The 19,484-nt window shown below is 40.7% G+C and overlaps 2 protein-coding genes across 8 annotated transcripts in view; one reads left to right on the top strand and one right to left on the bottom strand.

Annotated features, from left to right (window-relative positions):
- The window catches only part of lrba (LPS-responsive vesicle trafficking, beach and anchor containing), a 176,532-nt gene that overhangs the window by 62,757 nt on the left and 94,291 nt on the right, over window positions 1–19,484 (bottom strand). For 4 of the 7 annotated variants that reach the window (XM_026171363.2, XM_026171361.2, XM_026171362.2 and 1 more), the window contains exons 37-40: window positions 11,798–11,922; window positions 11,443–11,457; window positions 6,995–7,138; window positions 5,083–5,219 (exon numbers count right to left, since the gene is read on the bottom strand). In XM_026171363.2, the coding sequence (XP_026027148.2) occupies window positions 5,083–5,219; window positions 6,995–7,138; window positions 11,443–11,457; window positions 11,798–11,922 (421 nt within the window). The remainder of the gene's footprint in view (window positions 1–5,082; window positions 5,220–6,994; window positions 7,139–11,442; window positions 11,458–11,797; window positions 11,923–19,484) is intronic. The other 3 variants (XM_026171365.2, XM_026171369.2, XM_026171368.2) reach the window with 1 other exon arrangement.
- Window positions 2,113–3,996, top strand: mab21l2 (mab-21-like 2). Its single transcript, XM_026171379.2, has one exon. The coding sequence runs from the start codon at window positions 2,539–2,541 to the stop codon at window positions 3,616–3,618; it is 1,080 nt and encodes a 359-aa protein (XP_026027164.1). The 5' UTR covers window positions 2,113–2,538; the 3' UTR covers window positions 3,619–3,996.

Consider the following 19,484-nt stretch of genomic DNA (forward strand, 5'->3'; position numbering starts at 1 on the left):
AAAAGCAGTATATCGTGTGTGTGTGTGTGTGTGTGTGTGTGTGTGTGTGTGTGTGTGTGTGTGTGTGTGTGTGTGTGTGTTTTAAACACATCTAGTTTGAGCTCAAATACTAAAAAAGGTCTCAAACGTCTTTTACAATATAGCTAAAAAATAAATTACACATCATGACTAACTTCACACTTCTCAAAATTATCACCACTTGTGGAAAACACAACATGATAAAGTCCAGAAAATGTGGCAACTGTGAAGGTTGGCTCATTAATCTGAGGCTTTTCTGAAATGTTTATGTCTTATTTCAGTATCATTTGCATAGTTTGGCCACTTCATATCAGCGGATGGCTCCTGGGAATCATTAATGAAGCAATATTCTGCCTTATCTATAATTTAGTAACAAGTGTCAAAAGTTTCCTTTATTTTTCTTATTTTTGTTTTTTACATTTCATTTGCAGGAAGCTTGGAGCAAACTCCATATTTGACTCTTTGAACAAAAATACAGCAACCTTGTTTTCTCTGCAGCCTTCAGGTTGCAGATGAAACGCACGACAGATTCTCTATTAATCGGTGGCAGCCACAGCAGAAGGCCTATTTGCCTCCTACCAACATTCACTCTGAGAAACACCTTCCACACGAAGCTTCAAAAACGATGCCTGATCGCCGCTTATTATTGATTTTATTTCAAGAAAATGAGGTTACAATAATCGACAGCAGTCTTTCAAAATTCTAGGCCTAATCTGAGATGCTTTGATCAAAATATATGTTTGCATAAAATTAATCCAAATATTTAAACTCATTTTTTAAAAGACCTGAAAGTCTCATCAAATGTTTCATTAAAATCTAATTTAAGACGCACTATTATCGCAATGTCGTTCTCTGGACGCGTGACGGGATAGAAAAGGACTAAATATTACATGTTGCTTAAACATGCCCTCACACCCCAGCCTCTCGTCTGTGAGAGGATGTAATGGCTTCTTTAGTTCTCCAACACGCGGTGACAAAGGGATGTCTACGCAAAGACCTCTAGTTAAATTATTCAGTATATGGTCAGGGTTCACGGCGATCAAGCCACGGGCGGTGTGTGAGGGAAGTGTGTTAGGGAAGACGCGCGCGCGCACACACACACACACGCTGAATAAGTTATTTAACTAGACACAATGTTGTGTACTGGCTGTGTAAAAGATGCTAAACCAATCCCAAAAATACATCACTTGATTAGTTAAACAGCTCATCAGGTTTAGGAAAAGTCGTTGGGGCCGTTTTGGTTTCGTTCGCGTCACTAAAGAGCTTCAGAGGGAAAGCTGCAGGTGCATTGGACACATTTATCCCAGCAAACAATACACCGACAAAACTGTGTCGATCGGAGATTAATCAGCAAGAAGAAAAACACACATAATAATTAATTAAAAGAAAATGACCCATGGATGTGATATTAAAAAAATCGATTTTCACAAAGTAAGGAGAATTGGGATTGATTTCAGATGAAGAGGGAATAAAAGAATTTTCACTTTTATTTCACAAAATAATACCAGCAGATCATACCTGGTGTTAGGTGTCTAATTCAAAACATGGAGAATACGCCCAAAATCCGCAAAACCCCGAGTATAAAAAAAAAATTAAGTCAGCGATGATCAAGAGTTTTTTATGAAGAAAGTGGCGCAAAAGCCTATAGACGTTGCGATTACTGAGCCTTGGAAGTCGGAGTGGCATTTTTATTTTTTTAAGATAGAGAAAGAAACTTGTTAAATTAAAAACTAGGAGAAATAGCGAGGCACTTATCTGCAGAATGCAAGCAGCTGTTAAGTTAAAGATTCAAAATCTCAATCCTCAAAATGCAGGAGAAGCTGCGCGTAAAGGAGCAGCACTTGTCGTGGAAAAAAAATGTTTTACTGTCGGCGCGGAGAGTTTACACCGGCATATGAAGTATAAACCTAAAGGTTTGTGTTTTCCTGTGTCGACTTGGGGAGCGCTGGACTGCATGCACCGTGTGCCCAGATGCTGTCGAAGCGAACTGGAGCTCTCCTGCAGGACCGTCTGCCTCTGGCAGCTCTGATTGGCTGCCTGCACTGACAGCTCTGCACATGATTGCAGGAGGAGAAGCCCGACCCCCTTCACTCTTCTAAAGGAACCATTCATAAAGTACACAAATCCAGCTCAAAGCTGAGTGTGGACGAAAAGTGAGCGGGGGCACAGAGGAGAGAATAAGAGCAAGAAGAGATGAGTGGTCATACGCGGCGTTTTAGCCTTTAGCGTCTACAGTCCGGGAAACGGATGGTGACCTACAACCTGAATATGAATCGTCTTAGCTGTGCTGGAAGTGCTCATGTCTTGGACTGATATTTAGTAAGCTATTACGTTGCATCCCTATCCGTTTCCTCCTCCTCACACTGACGTCCATCCGCTGCAAAAGCAAGGAGAAAAAAAAAAACTTTGATTACACATTTTTCCTGCACGGTGAGCGTTTGCCTCTGGCTTTACCGGTAAGCATTGGATCCGTCAAATTACTGCGACTCTCCGGTGTACAGCCCGGACCTCTGCCCGAACATGATTGCGACGCAGGCAAAGCTGGTTTACCAGCTTAACAAATATTACAACGACAGATGCCAAGCTCGCAAAGCGGCCATTGCGAAGACTATAAGGGAGGTTTGTAAAGTGGTGTCCGATGTCCTGAAAGAGGTGGAAGTGCAGGAACCCCGCTTCATCAGCTCCCTCAGTGAAATAGATGCGCGCTACGAGGGGATGGAGGTCATCTCCCCCAATGAGTTTGAGGTGGTGCTTTACCTTAACCAGATGGGGGTGTTCAACTTTGTGGATGACGGCTCCTTGCCCGGCTGCGCGGTGCTGAAGCTGAGCGATGGCCGCAAAAGGAGCATGTCGCTGTGGGTCGAGTTCATCACAGCCTCGGGCTACCTATCAGCCAGAAAGATCCGCTCAAGATTTCAGACTCTGGTGGCACAGGCCGTGGATAAATGCAGCTACCGTGACGTGGTAAAGATGGTCGCCGACACCAGCGAGGTCAAACTACGGATCAGGGAGAGGTACGTGGTGCAAATCACCCCCGCATTCAAGTGCACTGGGATTTGGCCTAGAAGTGCAGCTCAGTGGCCCATGCCCCACATCCCCTGGCCCGGCCCTAACAGGGTAGCAGAAGTGAAAGCCGAGGGCTTTAACCTGCTCTCCAAAGAGTGCTACTCGTTAACGGGGAAGCAGAGCTCCGCAGAGAGCGACGCCTGGGTCCTCCAGTTCAGCGAGGCCGAGAACAGGCTGCTAATGGGAGGCTGCAGGAAGAAGTGTCTGTCCATCCTCAAGACTCTGAGGGACCGTCACCTGGAGCTGCCGGGACAGCCCCTCAACAACTACCACATGAAGACCCTGCTGCTGTACGAGTGCGAGAAACACCCGAGAGAGACCGACTGGGACGAGTCTTGCCTCGGAGACCGACTCAATGGTATCCTGCTGCAACTCATATCCTGTCTGCAATGCCGCAGATGTCCCCACTACTTCTTGCCAAACTTGGACTTGTTTCAGGGAAAGCCTCACTCAGCCCTGGAGGTTGCTGCTAAGCAGACATGGAGACTAGCGAGGGAAATCCTCACCAACGCTAAAAGTTTGGACAAATTATAAACTGGTTGTCAAGACTGCAGCGAAGGACATTTTTGGGATAAAATTCAAAGACTATTCTTCAACAGAGTCTCCAAGAAATGTGAAAAGAAAATCAGCAAGAAAATAATGAAGCGAACAAACAAAACCCCCACTTTTGTTTAATAATAAATGGAGCAATTGGGCCCCTGCCGAGAGAAAGTGAAGGTACAGTTTCAAATAAATGTAATAAATTTTAGTTGTCTTCTTTAAATGTTTTCACAAAGTGAAGAAACTTTTATTTAAATATATGCACAAAACTCGTTAAGTGAAAGAAGAAAATGTAGCGTGCCAAGTTCATTTTTTTTCCATTATGTGACTTAAAGAAGAAATGTTAATAAAATGTTGCAAATTAAATTACAACTTGGCCTCATGTTTGGACGTCTTTGGACAGCTGAGATGGCAACTTTGCAAATCTGTTTCACTTTAGCTTAAAAAAAAAAATAAAAATCACAGGACAAAATTTAAGTTGATGAAACACAGGCAGAAAAAAGATTAATATGATTTAGCAATTTATTTATTTTTTTTACGTTTTTATTTTTAAAAGGCCCATTTTAGGCCATAAGTTATTGTAAGAGTGCCAAGCTCAACGGGATTGGATTTTTTTGGATTGTTGTTTTTTAAATGAATGTAAATCCAGGCTCTGGTGTTAATGTGTAGGTCTGGGAGCATCTGTGCTCTGTTTGGACAGTGGTACAAGCACAGGGCCTACAGCAGAGTGAGAAAAAAAAAATCTAGTAATGAACTGATTTTACTATTTGAAACCTTTATTGCCATATTTATGGCATTCTCCATGTTTTCATCCACATATTTCTGATATAAAACAACACCCAACTAAATGTGGATTTTATTAAAATAACACTTAAATAAATATGATAATTTTACAGAGTCTTAGCCAACACCCACCATACACTGACAACAAACAGCCACCTGTAGGTCAGCACTCCTCTTACTGACCAATATTACTAAAACAAATTTAAATCATTTTTATTTTCAACTCAGAGCATAATTTAATGCAATTTCAACTTGTGTTTTTCTTATAGTGATGAAACAAATGCTGCACACTTACATGATACAATTGCTAAATTAGCTGTTATAACAATGTTCTACCAATAAAGATTATTTTTTAAATTAAACTTAAAAAACTTTCATGGGAAAATAAAATTAGTTTCATAGAATCCAGAAACCACTGTAAAGAGAAAATAAAACACAGACGCAGTTGGAATCCAACCTTATGGTAACTTCAACCGCGTCTCCTCTTTAGCAAATGTTTAGAAAAGCTTACAAATGAACTAAAAAAAATATTTTATTAATTTTAAAACAAAGCGGACATAAAAACACACAAGCTTCTGTGTGACATTTAGATGCCAGCAGGGCCTATCGGAAATCCAAGCATATCTTCTGTAAGTGACCGTGAGAAACATGGTCAATGGAGCTTGAGTCCCTTACCTTTGGATCGATGCTCTTGAAGCTGGGCTCCTCTTCATCCACCTCGAAGTAGAGCTCGGAGGCGGTGATGGACAGGGTGCCTTTTACCACCACAGCCGGAGCCACGAGTTGAGCGCTGGTGCTCATGTTTACTGGGCCTGGAGGACGGACAGAGACACAGGCCGGTCACAAAACGAGAACGTCAAACTGGGGGACCACTGAGCGCTAATGCGAAGCTGTAAAAAGGAAAATCAAAAGAATCCAACCTGATGGAAAAGTTAAAAACAAACCAGGGATCTGGTTAATTCGTGAAAGTTAATCATGGTAAACGGTAAAGATAACCTTAACGTCTGACCACTTTTAAAGCTGACGCACAATCGCGCAGTAACCAACTTCCACGGTATTACCTTTACAATAAAGCTGCCATGTTTTTAAAAAACAAAATGCTTCGGTTGTTTAAAATAATCAGCGTTTTATTGGCAAATTTAAGACAAAACCAACACACACGAAACAATAGAAGTTCACCAACACGTGTTTTTACTTTATGTAATAAAACGGTGTGGGGCAAAAAAAAAAGCCGAAAACACTCAAAAAAAATGACTGATTAAAATACTACTTTGCGTCACAACTGTCAAAACTGACTGTTCATCAGGATCCATTGATCGGTGGCTTCTGGGAGAAGCTGTATTTCATCTCTCATCAATCTTAATTTATGCCAGTATGACAATGAGAGCCTGGCTCAGGGGAGCTGTGGGTGGAAGCTCTGCCCGGCTCTGCGCATATGAGCCATTGTATTTGCAGATGTGCGCCGCGGAGCTGCGGGCTTGATTTCCCCGAGCACCCTCGCGCTCTCGCACACGGATGGAATAAACAGATATGTATATAGTCATCCCTTTGCCTGTCGTGAACCCCGTGAGTACTGACATGTTATCCGTGGGTTGAAATAACATTTTTTGTTCCGTTCACTCAAAGACATTCAATTACACCTGGAGCAGACAGCTGCTTAAGAGCACAGCTAAACCTCTCCCGACAACTTCTACGCACTTCTCGCGGGATAAATCACACGATTAGACAGGATTCAGTGTTTAATCCCATTGTCATCCAGATGCATTATTTTTATAGCACTCTAAGCCCAATTACTGCAGCTTAGTCTGCTGAGCGCTGTCGCTGCGCATAATATGCGGATTACAGGCAATAGGCCTATTAAATGAAGATTATTTAAATAACAGACATTTAAAAAAAAGGAGGTGGGGCAACATCGTGAACTGGAATCTCATTCTCATTCTGCAGCTGCAATAGCTGACCAGGCTCACATGGAGGGAATTTGAAGTTTTATCAAAAGGAAAAACTACCCTCCTTCAATCAGATAATACCTCATTTGAAAAGAGCTATCCTGGGGTAAGCTGCTACTGCCAGATAAAAAAATGTTTAGAGTTGCTGCTTGGGCCGGTGTGTGTGCCTGTGTGTGTACAGTATGTTTGTAAAGCAGACCTCCATTGGCAGAGGCAGGAAAGTTAAGATGCCATGGTGGCACTAGCACTCCAGTGTGCTATGAGAAAGTGATGTATGCTCATTAAAAAGCTGGTTTTCCTTTGTTTATAAAGGAGCTGTACACACAAATTACTCAAGTATGAATGTAAAAAGAAGCACAGCAATATAATAAAACACCAAGGTCATATTGGAAAATCACAGCCTGCTTTGGAAGATAAGGAAGACACTGTTTGGATTTGTTTCGTGTATAGATTCCTCGTATTCAATGCAGTAAATCAGAGTTGCACATGTAGCAAAAACTCAAACTACAGTGCCGCCATTTCTTTATTTGGTCTGAACTGCAGGGGGGAAAATTACAACACAGACACAAACACAAGCAGGGAGGTGGGGGAATGACCGAGGAGCAGGTATGGGAGGTGGCGAACACGAGCTGCTTCTTTACCTGTGACGTTCTCCAGGTCCTTGTCCTCTAGTGACGACAGAGTGTCATCATCTCCGTCGAGGGATGCCTCGCTCTCTGAGTTTTGATTTCCCAGAGCCTGGCTCCTGATGGACTGCTTGCCTTTGAGAATATCGTCCTCGGATGCTAGAGTGGGAAGCAGGAGGGGGAAAGAGCCATCTTATTTTGCATTTGAAGTAATTACAGCATAAAAGTCAAGGTTGTATTTCATACTGTAGATTGACACGACACGAATGCATCCGACTTTATTTTATGAGAGTTTAAGGACACAAAAGCTTTCACATCAAGTCGATTTAAAAAAAAAAAAAAAAGAAAAAAAAGAAATTGATGCACATTTTTAAAAAAGAAAAGAAAAGAAAAAACAGCTCTTATAAGCAATCCCCTTACACACAGTAAAAATAACAGTGGACTAGTTATTTGCATCCATTATCACACAGTGAAAATAAAAGTGTTTGTTTCTTTGTTAAAATCAATTAAAATCAATTGTCAGTCTTCTTCAAGATTCAACTCCAAGTAAAATCTTATATTTCATTTTCAGAACATAATTTATGTTTTACAAAATGAAGAACAATCTGAGGCCTTTTAGTAAGATAAGGCAAGTTTTTTAATATGATCTGGATGTTATGTTTTTTGCTTTTTTTCACTGAAGTGAGCATATGGTGTGTTTACCCTAATGCAACTATTTGCATTTGAGTCTTTACCTCGATGCAGTGCAGCGCTCACGTGCACTGCATTTTCAGACAGTCACAGCTACGAACAACACGAGACAAAACCCAAATGCAAACACAACCCTAACTGGATTTTTCCCCCATTTACCATGAAGCATAACAAACACAACTTCACACTCAGGCTTTTCAGACACATTTAAACAAAATGATGGTCACACACTTCCCGTTTTGATTTTAGCCGACACAACTTGAGATTCCAAATACATTATTTAAAAAGACAAAAAAATCTGCAAATCTGCAAACATTTACAGAGCCCCGTACTTCCCCAGCGGTGCATGGTAAAGATCCACAGACGCAAGTTCACAACACAAAGACTGGCTGGCAAGTCTTCTACATTTGTAAACATAGCTGGCAATACAGAGAGTGCTTTCACTGCTTCTGTGCACGACTTTGTGTTCTAATCCAGCACTCAGCTGCAAGTAACCACGTTCAGTCCGGCGAGTCGCTGAACGCATATCCAGGGGATTTTTTGTCATCACCACCTGGGATTGCGGTGGAGATCAATTGCACTTCCTAAAAATGCACAGCCGTGCCGTGTAGCCGTACACTTTGAAACCGCTAGACGAGCGCGGCTAAAAAATCTCTTGTCATGGAAAATATGCAGCTCACTGATATTTAGAATGGCCTTCCTGTAATTAAGCCTCCCTGGAGGATTCTTTAGTTAGCAGCACTGAAATTACTACCAGCTCCCCTAATACGTACCACATGCCATTGTATTCGCACCAAGCAAGTGGACAGGGGACTTGTCAGAGGAGCTTAAAAACAGAAATGTATTTGAACTTCTATGCATTGCATGCTCAGCAATTATCCTCCCCCTCATATTAAGACGGCACTAGCGCACAGTATCAAGCCATGAAAACCTCAAACAGCTTATAAATAGCTCTTTAGTCTATTCGCTGAAGTACATGCAACACAAATAATGACAACTCAGCATATTGTGGGTGTGTGTGAGTCCATTAGGAGCTATTTTGGCTAAAGTTACATCACTTATCACCAGATACATAAAAGTGGACATAAGTGACAAGCTGTGTGCCAGCCTCCCAGCCTTCCTGTTCTTAAAGTAGGTAACTTTTTCTCTTTTTTGAATATGACGTGTGTGTGTGTGTGTGTGTGTGTGTGTGTGTGACAACAATATGAAATTAACTAAAATGAACTACAACTGTTCTAATACTTATGAAACAACTTCTCCACCCCCCCCCCCCCCCCCCGCCCACACACACACACACTTTCTTTTTTTAAGAACTTTAAGAAAAAGAAAAAAAAGAAAAGGGAATTTAAAAAAAAAAAAAAAAAAGGAAAAGAAAAGGAATTAAAATAACACAACTTTAGCTTTAACATCACGGCTTTTACCATCTTGTTAATCACTGTAATGCTTTTAAATTATGCCGTGATTACAAGCTATGCGTGGAGCGGGAGTGCCACATTAAGAAAAAAATCCACGGCACTTCAACCTCATCACTCATCACGCAGGGAGCAGAAATGTACATAAATCCCAACTGGTTACACTCTTTCCAGGACCCCTTTTCCCTCGCTGAGAGGTTCAACTACCTGCTTATACAACACAAGGCATGCATGGTCGTGGCAATTAAATTGTCAGAATTAACAAATTTGTTTTTAACGGGAGCGTAGCCAGGAGTGTGGTCATGAGGCGAGTATTGATTACCAGAACAGAGACATTAGTCTTCAGGTATTTACTCTGCCACCTCTGGTACACGGGCCCGGGACCAGACCAAATCAATCCCTAGAAAAGATGGTTCTTTCCAGCTGTAAATACATAACAGCCTACTCAAGCCCTACTGGCAGCCACACACTCTCCTGTGGAAATCATCTTGGCACTGTATGAATGATAACAGTTGTCTATATCTTTAACACAGAAATGCTTTTTTTTTTGCACATATTTCCCCAATCTTAAGAGCAAAGCATGATTAATGGAAAATAAAATGCTTTTAGAATATATCAACAAGTAAAAACTGCATTTTTCCCCCTCTTTGCTTCCAATTTTCTGATTATGTGAAAGATGTGAAAAGCACTGCCACAGGTAGCTAGCAAATGAGGGTAAATTCAGGCTTGATCTTATGCTAAATATTTTCTTAGGGAGCGAGACTGCATTTTCCCTTCTGCATCTGATGAATATAATTACAGCCAGATATGACCTTTGTGCTCTGTTTGAAAACTCAGCCCTGCGTTCTCATCCCGAGCTGCACTTCCGTAACAAATGTCGGGTCGACTAAAACAAGACAAAAGGTTACATCAGAAAATGTATGCCGTCAGGCTTCACTGTCAAAGAGTTATTTTAATGATATATTCCCATAGTTTATCCAGGTAGTATACTCTCAGGAGGCAGCGCAGTCTTTCCAAAACTGGCCGCTGGCTATTTTTACACAGGCTTGACTTTGAAACTAAATATTGTTTGCAGGAATTTGTCTTCTTCCACCAGTGATGGATGTATAGAGCACATGAGCTGAAATTATTTTAGATATAGCAGAATACCAGACCGAATACCTGAATAACCAAAACATAAGGAACTCCTTCCATGTGAATGTCTTTTCCTCTACTAAAAAATGTTTTTTAAAAAGGCAACGATAGAGCATGAGTATGTCTGTTCTCTGCCGTTACTTAGCTGAAGGGAAAACACTGAGGAATTCAAACAGAAAGTAAAAATTTGGAGCATTGCTGCAGAGGAACAGCAACCAGCTGGACTCTGGCCTCGTTCCCCAGCTGCCTCCACACTGCAGCCATTACTGCAGAGCAGAGGTCTCCCAGGATCCGGGGTTCCCAAACATTTATTGCTTTTAGATCGTATTCTTATTGAATCCTGTCACACCTGCCATTTGTCTTTAAGAATGATAACGCATTTAAAGGGTAGTTTTGCAGGTGACACACCGAGGACATTTTTGGCTCGGAAATGTCCATCTTTCTATTTTTTTATTTTATTTTTTTTAGGAGAAGGCAATTGATTGTGCTGGTTAATCTTGATGTAAACGCCAGGGATGAGCTGGATACTTGCAAAAAATGAAGGATTATATGCACTTTTTCCTGCAGGAATGTATGACTTAGACTCTGCTGTTAGCTGATAACTAATCTTGTAATCAGACAAAGATGGGGGGGGGGGGGGGGGGGGTCTACATTATAGTGGTAAAGGAAAAAAGAAGTCAGTGTTGTTGGTGTTCACTGTCAGAACTGATTATCCCAGACCATGTAAAATTATCAGTAACTGAGGCCTTTCTTCAACTCCAATTTGCGTTTTTGCTACCATTCTAATAAACTTGAAGGACCGGCACAATGTTTACTGTTAAATAATATTAGACATGACTTACACATATTAGTGACAAATTAATAGCAAAAGCCAAAGTCTTAGCACAGGAGTTCTATCATGTTTGGGGGGGTTTTGCTGGCATTGCTGGGGTCTGTGTTCTCCTTTAGTGGGTTGAGTGATTGGACACAAAGTTGTTCTGACCGATCACCTTCATCCTGTGATCAAACACTTCTATCTTAATGGGTGTGGCTTCTTTTAAGGCTAGCAAAAAAAACAAACACCAAAACAAACAAGGACCTAATGGATGGTTTGATTAATATGAAAAATTATATACATTTAATTTCAACTCTAAAAATCTTCCTGAAATGAAAAGTTCAAATCCGACAGTGATCCTTCATTCGAAAGGTGAAAAAAAGAAAATATGAGGCTGAGTGAATGTTACTTACCACTTATATCAGCCACTGTTATGCAGCCAAGAAAAAAAAGAATAAATAAAATTCAATACGTCATGTTATCCACAACATCTCAGTTAAACATGTTCTGAATAAAGCAAGCCAATACGAAGGCGGTAGTTCGGTTTTGCATAATGGGTGGCTGTGTATGAAATTACCTGTGTGTGAAATTCAAATGTGGGTGTTTTTCTTCTCCTCCGTTTTGTGGTACAATAAATCGTTTATTGCAGTGTGAGGACTAATTTTTATTGCCTTGTAGCTCGTGCTACCACCAAATGAGTAAGAAAGACTGTGCTATGAACAGGCGGGGGAGTGGGGGGGGCACAAAAACCTGGTGGATGAGACTGACCATGTTCAGCCACAGCTTTGAGCGTAGCTTCTGAGTGACTGGATCCAAAGGGGTTCCTGACGCAACGACGTCGCCGTCTTAAATCGTCCTCCCAGTAGTCTAGGCGCCAGAAGTCCCTCGGCCTGCTGCAACGAGACAGAGGTAGCACATGTGTTAGCAATTACCAGCCAGCATGGTATAGCAACCCAGCATTAGCACTTGGTCCGAGCAAGCATACATAAAGCCAGCATTGTGTTTGGAGGGCTCCCCCCCACCAAACTCTTAGAATTTGTCTTTAAAAACATTCACTTACACACAAGCTGAAATCCCACATTATTGTATCCCTGCCCCTGACAATGAGGCTCTCCATCCCAGAAGCAAAGGTGCTCTCTTTTTTTAGTTTTATCCCCCTCTTTTGATTCGCTCTTTGGGAAGAGGAGCTGAGTAAGTGTGCGCCATCACAGTTCAAAGAGTAAACGACAGTGCGATCATTTTGCACACACTGTTGTGGCACGCACTTTCATTCCAGGCTCATCCCAAGCCCAGCAGGACACCTCTTGTCAGAGTTATAGCTAGCATGATACGGAAAGGCCATTACAAAAACTAGGATGGTTAGCATTACCAATATTAATCAATGTCTATGAGTTCAATATTTGTCCCCGAAGTACATCATCCTTTACCAGAACTGATCAGTAATTATTCTGCTCTCAAGGAAAGGAAAGTGTTAACTTTTAATGAGGACTGTGACGCAGGCTATATAAGAACTTCTATTTTTATTATTTAAAATATTAGTAAAATCAAGAGACTGAAGGCACAACAAAGCGTCGCAGCAGTCGTTTTGTTCTGTTTAGGTGCTTTTATTTCTCTTCTTTTTATTAGGAAATCAGTTCCTTTGGTAACTAGGCAGCAAGAAAAACTGTAACTGTTTAAATGTAATGATGAAAAACTCAGACTGGAGGAAAAAATAACATGTTGTTGGCTATTTAGTGAAACTAAATCCTAACTGACTCAAGTCAAATAGTCCTTTTTCTTGAACTAAATGTTTCAAAGGGGAAAAATTAGGAAGTATAGAAATTCTCATCTGGCATTACGCTGATGTCACTGAACTGAGTTTAGAGAGCTGCTTCGCCGTTAGTGAGGTAATGTAAATGTTTTCTCTGGTGTGTGAAAAATACGTCTTATTAATCAGCAGAATCCATCTGCTCTCATTACATTTACATGTTACATCTTTGACTATGTTGATCCTAGAAGCCAGTAAAACCAAGTCTACTTTAAGTCATCAGTGATGACAAAAAGCAATCCTTAAACATTACGAAGTAAAAATTTATAAAAACCTTTTGCTCATAAGAGGCTGAAGTGAATTGTGCGAAGGTTAAAGTTGTAGGAAGACACGGTTTATGGTTTGGCTACGACGGGAGAACCCCAGCATGCTTTATGCGATCTACTACTGAACGCCGCTCCGGCCGGGAGCTCCTCACAAATCTTCAGTCCAACACCAATGATCACACAGGGGCCTCTAAAAGGGAAAAGAGCTATACGCAAGAAAATAAATACAATTTCCAAGCAGGTCCTTTAAAACCCTGCACGCCCTAGCTAATGAAAACCACTGATTATTTGATTTATCTAGATTTTTTTTAAAAAGGGGAGGAAAAAAATCAGTCTCAAACGGCTGACAAGTGGACAGTGGCAGCTGTTCGGCATATATTTATAGTAGAGTAGATAGAAATAATGCATGAAAATGTTTAGCCATGAAACCAAAAACTGGAGAAAATGAATATTGATGTTGTATATTCAGAGCTGTGAATTGAAAGCGAGCGTGTGTGTGCTGAATGCAAGCTAGACCGACGCTGGGGACAGAGATCTGTGCAGGACCAGATTTCTCAGTGGTGACAAAGCCTGTGCTCTATGTTTGCATGTGATAGCCCCCGCACGCAAATGGCCACTTCATCATCCCGCCTGCAATTTCATTCATCTATGGAAATAATTATCAAGGTTGTGCAAGCGCCTCTGAATCGGGATGGGCTCGTCTCTCATCTCATGGAAGGTGGGGATCTGTCCAGTTCACACAATACACATTAATCCATCAGGAGGGGGAACCATTGCCTGGAGTAATTAGTTACGGCATGGAGCGGACTGCGTTTGCCACTCATATTCATCCAGGGCAGAGGCGACAGTGGAAGCCCTAATGATAGGCTGCTAGAAGAGGTGGACGTACGATGAAAGATACCTCGTCATCAATCCCCAATACGAGCGCCGCTATAACAAGAATGGAGATGTACAGCACTATGCAATCCCCCCCCCCCCAACACAAGCTGAGTGTGTTTCCACAAAGATAATAAATTATTCAGGGCTCATCCATCCTCCTCTGGTATCCTTGGCAGAATTTACTGAAGCACCATTCTTCAAAATAACAACAATTAAAATAACAAAAGGGCCCACGTTGTGCTGTGGCTCGCGCCAACCACTTGTGTAATTAGTAATTAGTTCGGTCATAAAAAGGTGTCTGGAAGGCCCGCTCGTTAAGCCGGAAGTGAGCACCAGCAGCTGATCAAAGTGGGGGAGAATCAGAGGCCGTCTGCGTGCATGATTTCAAGTATGAGCAGTACTTTCATGCTGTATACACCAGTGCTTTCAAGCCGTACATGGGGCTGTGTGTTTGTGCGTTATGGAGGAAACGTTGAGCCATGCTAAGCTTTTCTAATGTGGACCACATTGGCTACTGCACAAGAATTTTATGCGAGGCTGTAAATTCTATTTACCTTCTTTTCTTTCTTTTTTCCTTTTTTTAAAAACATCTTTGGATGGAAGTTTACCAACACACAGAACAAATGGAGTGCAAGTTTCTCCTTTTGTGTAGCCCCGATTTTTCTCTCTAATCTGTAAACAGAACAGCTACCCCTCCAATTTAATCAACTCAACACAAACCATCAACGCCACTGCGAGGAAATATTTTACTAGTTGGGCTCTTTAAGATTTCAGTTGTGCTACTTCTAATTCTCCATTTACATCAAAACAAAGGACGAGTCCAAGTAGATCTGGCACGGTTAGGTGACATAATAAATAAATGCTTTAATTGTGAGACGTATTCAGTCAGTATGAAGAGGTTGCATCAGGATTAATGAAATGCTTATTTGTGGGGGGGAAGTTTAGAAAAGTGGAGGGCTAAGTGAATTATATTACCTCTTCTACTATTAACTGTTCCCATGTATACACACACAAGTGGCGTCTACCCAAATAAAAATCAAGAATCAAAGTTATTTAAGGATCTCGATATGATGGCTGTTGAGTGAAATTACAATATTTAAACATGTTTTGAAAGAATTTGTCCATAAAAGGTCTATAACACTTATTCCCAGCTCAAATATTGTGATTTCAACCAAATACAAAGTGTTTTTTTCCCTTTTTATACATAACTTAACCCTTTAAGTCTGGATATCTTTTGTTTACTTTGTTTTATTGACTATTACACATGCATGCTTCACTAACCCATAATCCCCTTAGTGAGTAGGCAGAGTTTAATTAGGCAACATACAGTAACACACACACACACACACACATATATATTTATATTTTTATACTGTTTATTTATTAGAAATTCTCTTCTTAAAAATTTTGCCCATGGGAAAAAAGTTTAATAAGATGTGCTGACACTTTCTGAATAGGACTGCATATGACTTTATGGTCCTTTTGATTTTATTGTACCAAAATCAAAATAAAGATTTAGATTTTGAATAATGCCCTCTCTATTAATAATCATAAACTACTGATATTTCTGGGTTTCTAAGTACCTATTTACTATTAATAAATGTGGCATTTAAACATGTTAATAGATTCTGTCTGCGAGTCCTTAAAGTCTGATAGTACAGTTAGCTCTGTGCCAGCATTCAGGATTTAAAGACAAGGAGAAATGAGGACTATTTTGGGGCTTTTTTGGGCTGCTATTTTCAGTTTTTGTTGTTGTTTTTTATTTTATTTTAAAATATGAAAATACAAAAAAAATAATAATAATCATCCAACTGCCTTCCTGACGCTATTATGTTTTGCTTGATTTTAGCATTTTCTACATTTTAGGGGTGAACATGAATAAAGAGGCAGGAGAAATCTAGGTTCGCACAGGTTTCTATTAAAAACGGTATGTAAATGATAAAATGACCTTTACCACAGCGTGCGTGACACGCAGAGTGAATCTACTTTCATATATCACCACAAGCGACTGCACTTTGCCACAAACAGTCATTCATAACCTTTCTGCTAAATTCATTTGGATACAGTCAATGAGACCTGCATATGCACCGGAGATTTTCCTCCCTTGCTTATTTTATATTAATGCCAGTTCCTATTGGCAGCCCTCAAATTGCTCAAACATTGCTGCTATCCCCAAGATCATTTTGCTTTGATTTGCATAAACCATGTGTTTAGAAGAAACGGGAGAGAGCGAAGAAGATTGAGGATTTGTCATGTTGAGGACTGGTTGCTGGAGGACTGGCTCTTTGTCAAACGGTGGCAGCGATCGCCTCGACGGGCTCTCCAGACTCAAATTAAAATGAAACAGGGCCAAATACCTTCCCGCTGAAATTGTTTGGCATGATTAAGTCTTGCCGGAGTGATTTTCTACATGTGCATCAATGCCTATCCTTCCCGCTACAATGAGGTGTACAGGACACCATCTACATGTGTGGATGTTAATTTACCTCTGCTAATGTTGTTTACCAGATTCACCAGAGGTGATACCAGGGTCACAGACACGACGACATTTCCATCTCATCCCCTTAAATGACAGTGCACATGTAATCTTGCCTATCCTTACTATTAATCACAGTATAAAGTCATTTAATTTGTCTTTTTTTAATATAAGCTTAACCCAACATTACACGAGGGCCGTAATGAGAAAATTATTAAAACGTATCTAATTAAAGAATATTAATATGTTTAGAGAGGGAAAAAAAGAGGTAAAAGCCTTCAATGTGGGTGAATTCCTTACCTAACATCTATGAAAAGTCCCTGTATGTTCACTTGCTTTGCTTTTATCACCCTAGGGTTCACTCCCTAGCACACCAGAGCGCTCAAGCTCTCATTACTGGCACAACGTAAGCCGCTACCACTCCTTCCAATTAACTCCAATTCATCAAAGAGCTTTCAAAAAGTGATCTGATAAAAGAGAGCATGATATTGCATCTCTGCAACATCACCAGCTTGTGAGGATCAAAGCACTCCCATGGGTGGATGGCAAAAGGCTGCAGACTCCCCACAATGCAGTGCAGCCAAATGAAATAATGCAAATCAAGCCCTAATTACCATCAGCTTACTGTGAGGCTTCCAATTAGCAGCAATTACACTCAGAGTAAATTCACCAACAAAGGCTAGATGATTACACACTAATTATATCAGATTTCATGGGACGTAAAAGGAAAAGTGCTGGATTAGTAAAGCGGTAAATATTGACCAAAGACAGGATCGTTTACCGTGCTGTGAAAACATTTAAAGGAAACCCGTCCAGCTTCTGCTCCCAGCTTCAGCTCCTTTTTTTTTGCTGATAAGTATCATCTAAATATCAAATACATACTAAATAGCATCCGCAGACTTCCACTGTGACAGCAATGAAGTGGTACCATCTGTATTTTTGATGAAGAGTCACATTTTTCCTGCCATTTTGACAACATGCATTTAAGGCCATTTATCATCAGTACTGCTAGGTAATGAGGGCATCCACTGGACCGGAGTTGCATAATTCTGCCATTACTGTCCCATTGTAATAATCTTCTGACCTCTAGCTTTCAGAGCTGATCTTGAATGCTGTGACAAATCTGAACACGTACCCACATTTCTAACACCCGCTCCCCCAAAGAAAAACATAGGGGAGAAGCTCAAGGTCAGCTGAGATAGGAAGTCTGAGGAAAAGGGCTTTCCCCCCCCAAAGGAGTCTGAAGGTCCCCATTCATAACACAAACTTGGGGTCATGTTTAACCTCGCACCTTGAACGACAAAACTAACTCAGGAGCCTGACATTAAAATAAAAAGCAGAGGACATTTGTGAAATATCAGTTTTAAAACTTTTCCTTTTAAAGCAACAAAACAAGGCAGGTGATTTCAAATTCTACGGGACAAAAAAGGAAAATTCTAAAATAATACATCAGTTTATTACGTTTAAATTACACCAAATTACAAACAATCTTTTGGGAAACTTAGTAGCAAATGTTCTCCTCTCTTTTCCACTCTATGTAGACAGTAGGTCTATTATGCTTTTTCCTTCAGTGCCCCAAAGAACCACTACAACACTCGACAACCTCATGTAGTGCTGTCGCCTATTCACGAGCACCTCCTCCCCTCTCTCCATCATATGGCTGCGTGCATTACACCACTGATAATCCAGAGTGTGTGCATGTGTGTGTCAAGTGCAGCAGTAACTATAATGACCCTGTTAGTTATCTCGATTTGGAGAAGGGAAAAAAATGCAATTAACATCAGCACGTGCACACATAAATTTACCCTTTACAAATACATATTTTATCATTTTTATCATATTGCAAAATAACAATTTATGGAAGAATTACAGTTTTAAATTAGATTATACAGGTTTATCAAAGTGGACTGAAGTGTTTGAGCCTGAATATGCTTCAGTAATAAGAAGTCCCTGAAGATACGGTTAGAGTCTTGTTTTTATTTTTTAACCACTGTTTTAAAAATTCAGCCCATTAATATTAGTATCAGCATTAATAACTAGAATTAACTCTAAACGTCGCCGAGCTTACCCGTCAAACTTATCCGGATTGAACTTGAACTCAGACACAGGGGCTGTGAAGTAAATCTACAAGTAAAGGCAATCCTTCGTCTTCACAATACTACCCTTTCTATAGGAGGGAACCTTGTTGTTTTATGTGTCGTTTTCTTCTCCTATAGCTGCACGACAAAGTGCTGGATTCTAAAGATAAAGGCAATTTTTTTTGGATGGGGGGGGGGGAATGTTGAAAGTAGCAAAATAAATGACCTGCTGGTCCCATGGTGTAATTACAGTGGCTGGAAGCATACCAATCTATCAAGAGGAAGAAGGGGGGCTGACACGCTGCAAAGGGGTTAGTCAAAGGAGATAGCCTTTGACTAACTACTGGCCCCGGAACAATCGATACTCTGCAGATATTGCATCCAGGGAGAAAGGAGGGGAAAAGCCCTAAAAACTTCCCAAATGGCTTTTCATTCAGATATTGATCAGCACCCTTTTATCGTGACCTTGCTCCACCAAGGCCATATACTTTCTTAAGGTATATGAAACTCATAAATCTGATAGTTGCTACTGAATCCTGCCTGGCTGTGAGCAGCGAGGCAGGAAGCTAGGGGTGGTGTAATTGTTCTTTCTGGTATCGTGACCTTCTGTCATACTTCCAACTGGCAGTCCCGAACATTTCTACGATACCGGGAAGTTAGAGAAAAGCAAGGACTTGAAGATAAAGTGATAAAGTGATGAAATTAGAGCGTGACATTGTGTCTGATGTCTGTGTATTTTATTGCAGAAATAGCTACTAAAGTTAGCATGCTAATTACCTTGCCTCGAGCAGTCTGATCTTATGATGCGACCAGAGTGGGTGACTGTAGCAGGCAGAGAAGCAGCAATGCTGCGCTGATAAACTGTATATAAAAGATGGGTCTGAAAAGTGAAATAAATATGGAAGTGCCTTAAACGTGAATACTTTTTCATGGCTAGCAAGGGGAGAGT

Source organism: Astatotilapia calliptera, chromosome 6 (genome assembly GCF_964374335.1).
Source record: "Astatotilapia calliptera chromosome 6, fAstCal68.1, whole genome shotgun sequence".
Lineage (NCBI taxonomy): Eukaryota > Metazoa > Chordata > Actinopteri > Cichliformes > Cichlidae > Astatotilapia > Astatotilapia calliptera.